This window comes from Engraulis encrasicolus, chromosome 22 (genome assembly GCF_034702125.1).
Source record: "Engraulis encrasicolus isolate BLACKSEA-1 chromosome 22, IST_EnEncr_1.0, whole genome shotgun sequence".
NCBI lineage: Eukaryota > Metazoa > Chordata > Actinopteri > Clupeiformes > Engraulidae > Engraulis > Engraulis encrasicolus.
The window spans coordinates 3,000,646-3,006,839 of record NC_085878.1 but is presented as its reverse complement, the minus strand read 5'-3'; the positions used below and the strand labels follow the sequence as shown (position 1 = coordinate 3,006,839).

At 43.7% G+C, this 6,194-nt stretch overlaps 1 protein-coding gene across 1 annotated transcript in view; it reads right to left on the bottom strand.

Annotated features, from left to right (window-relative positions):
- Window positions 1-257: 257 nt before the first annotated feature.
- LOC134438721 (WASP homolog-associated protein with actin, membranes and microtubules) overlaps window positions 258-6,194 on the bottom strand; it is a 37,989-nt gene continuing 32,052 nt past the window's right edge. Inside the window, exon 10 of the mRNA XM_063188356.1 lies at window positions 258-2,525. Coding sequence (XP_063044426.1) covers window positions 2,158-2,525 — 368 coding nt within the window. The 3' untranslated portion in view covers window positions 258-2,157. The remainder of the gene's footprint in view (window positions 2,526-6,194) is intronic.

Here is a 6,194-nt window from a genome sequence, read left to right as displayed (position 1 = left end):
CCATCACTATAGAGGCCACTAGGGGGCAGTGCACCTAAATGCACTCAGGCATGTGGACATCAGGGGCCTGTACTGCAGTACAAAGCTGGTTCAGGAGCAAACCAGGTTACAGTAAGTTAAGAGGTAAATCATCTAATAGAAGAGAAAATGAGGACTCCAGGCTCTTCTATTAGACGATTTACCTGGTTTACCCCTAAACCAGATTTGAAGTGTAGGCCCCTGAGCTGAAAAAAATACACACATTTATAACACACTGATTGAAGCTACACATTCATTGTTTATTAGGAAAACACATTTCCACACATGCCTTTTTCTCTTAAATGGACTTTGGATCTTCTGTACAATTTCTTGTCGTTTTATTTCCATTAGGTAGTATCTCAATACTCCAGTATGTGATGATGGATGAATAAAACAAAACAAAACAAAAATCTTTAAATACCATCATGGTAATGAACACGACAATCCTCAAGGCACTTTTGCATATTTACTAATCATATATTTGTACTTTTATAACAAACTGTAAATCCATATAAATCGATTATGAAAACAAGTGGAAGGAAAAGGAGAGAAAAAAAAAGGCAAAGTCAAATATCAGTGCATGACATCACACCTTCAATATCTGGTAACATATTTCGGTTAAATCAAGTGCAACACAGGGTTGTAAAATCAAGATTAAGTACTAAAATATTTATGCTTGAGCAATACTTTGAGAGACAAAGGTCAAGGTTTATTGGTTTGCTGTGGCTACAGCAGAGTCCACTGCACTGTTTTTCTTTCTTGGAGCAAAATCAACTTTTTAAAAGTAAAAGAGTGTAAATCCCCCTATTTCATGTCAGCGAGCCCTAAACATTGCTTTTCTGCACTAGAGAATATTGCCACATAAAAAATATTCACACAAACACACATACATTACACACCCACACATACAGTACATAAACAGATAAATGTATGGTGACGACATGATTCGCAACATGCAACACAAACTATTCCTTTGGAGGAATTCTCACAAACGTTTTCAGAAGGCTAAAAGGTCATTGTGATGTGCATTTTGTACTTTAAGTGCAGCCATTAGGCTCGTTCGTGACGACGCAGTAAGATTGTTGCTAGGCAGTGGGCATGCACACGGAAATTCTAACCAGAATGCATCAAACATGGCAAAGTGCGCATTCCCACTGCCTAGCAAAAATCTTACTGCGTCATCACGAACGAGCCTATTATCATCTGTGTCCTTCAAAGAGCTAAGGCTGACACATCCTGCTTATGTTCTTATTGTCAAGTGAGTGATTTTTTTTTATTTATAGTCACAAATGCGGCACCTTCTGAAAAAAAAAAAAAAACAGAGCATGGATTTATTTTTAAAGGGCATCATTTTTTAGTCATATCTCCAAACCCACTGCACTGTGTTTTCACAACTGTTCTTTTAATGACCATTGGAAAGGTCATTCCACTGCTCCACATTACAATTTACCTTCATCCATGTTCCACTTAAAATACAGCGTCTCTGATCTGAGATCGTAGATCCTAGGCTTTATTGTCCAGAAGTAAAGTATTACCGGACACGTACACGTATAGTATCAAGGTCATACTAGAGCTGACTTACTGATAGTGCCGTACAAAATTGTTAAAAAAATGAATGCTCAATTACCTTTTAAAGCCTAAAAGCTGACTAGAGCACAGCAGAGCAGACCATCGTTATCTATCTAGAATCACTCAAACTTCAACCGTTTTCAACCTGAACAAAGCCCTTCTTTCTCCTCGCTGGACACCATATCTGTCCCAAGTCTTGGTAGGCGACCTGCGTCAATAGGAAGACCCAGTGCTATGTAGTGCTCTTAAACAGAGGAAGCTTATTCTCTCTCTCAAGGTCCACTCAAAAGTCATATTGATCAAGTTACTGTTCAGAAAAAAGCTAGTATGTGAATGCAAACATTGGCTTTGCACAATTATTGGTTTGTCAGGGTTTTTTTTTCATTGTTTCTAGCACTGAAAGAATCCACTGTCATGGTTCTGGTGTGGAGAGAAGTCCAGACTCACCGTTCTAGAACTGAGAGCAGTTCCAGACCCATGGTTCTATCACTCACAGAACCCCATGGTTCCTGGTTCCTGGTTCCTGTTGCATTGTGCAGAGTATGTAGTTCCAGAGTCTAAAAGTTCATCTCAGTTCCCCCACTCCTCAGGCTGGGTGTCCCCGTGGTCGTCCGACTGGTCGTCTTCGTCGTCCGAGGAGTCCGCCGAGACCCTCTTCATCCTCTGCATGGCCGCCTTGATGCTCCTCTCCAGCTCCGAGTCTCTGCTGCCGGCGGCGGCCGCCGGGTCGGGCATCTCCACCTTCTTCAGCTTCACGCCCTGACGGATGGCCGACAGGATGCTGTCCCGCGCGCTCTGCCCTCCCCCGCTCCCTCCCCCGCCTGGCGATGGGCCTCCGGGGCCGCCACCACCAGTAGGGGGCCTCGTGTTGGGAGGGGGAACCTTCCTTAGCTGGATCTGGCCCCGCTGTAGAGACGCCAGCACCTCGTCCATGGAACCTGCGGCAAAGACATCCAGAGAAAAAAAGTTTAAAGTTTAAAGGTGGAGTTGCAGGTAAACCATTTTAAGAATATGTACTATTATGAAATCACGTTGGGGGTTCCGCAGGCTCATAGGAGTCTATGTAGAACCTTAGAATCCTGGGGGAGTTCCCCCAACGTGATGTCATACCTGCAACCCCAACTTTAAAGGGAGTTCTTTATGATGTGCCTACTGACATCAGTTAACCAGCTAGATAAGCCCGCGAGCATAACGTCCAACCCTTTGACATAAAATGATAATAAAAAAGACATCTTAAAATTCACTGACTTTTTAAGTGGGTTTTTCATGATTTACTGACACCAATTGACCTGATGAATCATTTTACATTGCACAAAGACTCTGGGCACTTTCAATTGACACACATTTACAGTATATCACGAAAGTGAGTACACCCCTCACAGTTTTTGCAGACCATGCAAACCACCCAAACCATGTCAGTCCCACTACCATGCTTGGCAATTGAGAGGATACACTTAAAAAAAAAAAAACTCACTTGTTTACCACCACACATGCTTGACACCATCTAAAGTAAATTTGTTTATCTTGGTCTCTTCAGATCACACAACATGGTTCCAGTGATCCATATCCTTGGTCTGTTCATCTCTCTTGAGACCAAGATAAACAAATTTGCTTTAGATGGTGTCAAGCATGTGTGGTGGTAAACAAGTGAGTTTTACGGAAAAAGTGTATCCTTTCAGTAGCCAAGCATGGTAGTGGGACTGACATGGTTTGGGGATGCAAGGATGCTGTCAACATTGGCAATCTGAAATACACCTAAAAGAAACATGCATGTCAACATGCACTGTGACTACTGAAGCAGATCATGATATTCTCCATAGGAATGCATTCAAATCTCACACCAATTTATTTAAGCCAGGTGCACACTCAAAATGTAAAAGTTCAATGCAAAGAAAGGTTGAAACGCACACTGATGACCTCCCTTTTAATCCCTTTTCATTTCGAGACGATTCGAGCCAACACAGCCCCTTCTCTACCGGATTTTACTCTGGGGTGTACTTACTTTTGTGAGTACATGTTCAAACATTAATGGCTGTATTTTGGTTTTTTTCTGAGTGAACAAGAAATGTAAGCGGTTAAATATGCTGTTAAAAGGTCACTAATCATTGTGTCAAAGTGAAATTTCTGTAATGCTTTCCTATGAAAAGATATACTCACAAATACGCAAAAACTGTGAGGGGTGTACTCACTTTCGTGATATACTGTACCTTACAGTAGATGGGAACTTTGAACTACAGTACATACAGAAAATACAGCACCTTGAAGTTTTGATAGGAAAGAACCCTTTGAGCAGTTGAGGATTCCTTCATAGAATTTTACTCAAACATTCCACAGCACACCTAGAACTGTGTGTGAAAAATCTCGCCAAGCATTTTCAACATCATAGGGAGAACTAAAACGATTGCAGAAAACCTAATCTGATAACATCATATTTCTTTAAGTGTTACTTTTCTGACTGCAAGTGCCTTCCGAATCACTCACTGACTTGAATTAACCTGCTGCACTTTGTGAAAAGAGGCTGGGCAGTCTCATTCAAAACTCTCATCTCATGCATTTACTTTCCAGTAGATGGGCACATTGCTTGAACAATAAAAGCCTCTGCAAGGATTCGCTCATTGGTTGAATACAAAAAGGTATTCATAAGAAAACACGGCCTCAGCAGAGACCCTTAAGACTGCTCTGCAACACAAATCAATACTGAGCTGAGCTGAGCTTCAGGTGAACAGGGAATGGACTGTAAGCAAGACGTCAATGGCTTGAAAGGTAATTGTAGTTGGTAGAAGAAAAAAAAAATACAATGAATGACACAAATACAAAACTACTACAAAAATACTCTGAATTGAACTCAAGTAGAAGTGGGGCTTTAGTATAAGGGGGCTTTGGGTCATTCATCGAAAATGAACCTCAGGTAAAGGAGCTTAGAGAGCCCCACAGCAGCTGGCTGAGACATCCATACCATGAAGCCAGGCAGTCAGGTTCAAGTTAGACTGAGGCCATCAGGATTAGGCCCAATCACATCCCCATTTCATCCCCCACTCATTTCCTTACATGCTCTCTCTTCCCAACTAATTTCCTATCACGCGCTACCGTGATGTTAGATACAAAAAAACCCACCAAAAAGCTCTAAAACATACATTGAATGAAAAAAAATCAAAACATCCGCCAAAAATATAACAGGGCTATTTTCTGTTTTCACTCAGTTTACGAGAAGGCTTTAGGCCTGACTTCCTCCGGCCCGGGACTTCACCTTAGGTTACTGAGCTCATGGTGGCAATGGCATGGGATGAGCCTCCAATGTAAACATGCATTAGTGTAGCCCTGCGCAGCCAGCCCTCCGTTGAGGAAGCAGACCGCAGCACAGCAGGGCCGGACTAACACACAGGCTAGATATGGCTGCAGCCAAGGGGCCCCCACCTGCCAGGGAGCCCCCACAGGCTAGATATGGCTGCAGCCAAGGGCCCCCCACCTGCCAGGAGGCCCCCACAGGCTAGATATGACTGCAGCCAAGGGGCCCCCACCTGCCAGGGAGCCCCCACAGGCTATATATGGCTGCAGCCAAGGGCCCCCCACCTGTCAGGAGGCCCCCACAGGCTAGATATGGCTGCAGCCAAGGGCCCCCCACCAGCCAGGGGCCCCCTGATTGGACAAAAGTGAAAAATTGAAAACTCATCTGTCATGTTGAGTGACATTGGTAGACATGTCACCCTTAATTCCCAGCTCCTTATTACGACACTGTCTATTTAAATTTGTTGCAAATTTTGCCCTCCTGGGGGCCCCACAGCATCCTGTAGCCTAGGGGCCCCAGGCCATCTTAATCCGGCCCTGACAGCAGAGCACAGTAGAGCCAGTAAAGCAGTAACATCCGGAAGCAGTCCTCATTCAAAAAAAAAAAAGACAGAAAAGGAGAGAAAGAAAAAAATATATGATTGACCTTGGACACCAGGCAGACACTTTGCCTTAGTAGTATTCCACACAGGAACTCCACCAGCCAAAAAAAAAAAAAAAAAAAAAACCCTCTGCTGCTTGTTTGCAGAGACACAATCTTCTGCAGACAGGGGCCAGTGGACTGCTTGTCTAACATAAACTCATACGTACGTAAACAACAACACCTGTCCTTCCTGTTTACAAGGAAGCCCCTCGATTCCCAGCATGCTATTAGCCCTGGCCTTAGACCCGACGCAGGCTTGACTCTCTTGGCTTGACTCTCTTGGCTCTCAGAGCAGCATCTTCTCAATCATAGCTGGATTGGCCATTAGGCACACAGCAGGGCATTTTCCCAGTGGACTGTAAATTAGTTTGGCCTGCTCCTCCCCTCAATGTGGTGGTGTCAGTCCTCATGCCGCCACAAATGATCTGCCTGAGTCAGATTTAAATTAAAAAAGTCATTTTGCCTATTGTGGTCAAAATAGCTCATAAAAATATTGTCACAGGCTCCATTATGTCTCTCTCAATTGCCTGCCGGACCGGTCTTGGCCAACAGTGCCCGGCCTGATTTTTTGTCCCAGTCCAGCCCTGTTCTCAAAGGTATCTCGACTCAAGCCAGAGACCAGTTGTTTACCGTGCTTGTTTGAGAGCAATCTTGCTGAAAATGGTCAGGAAACCAGTTT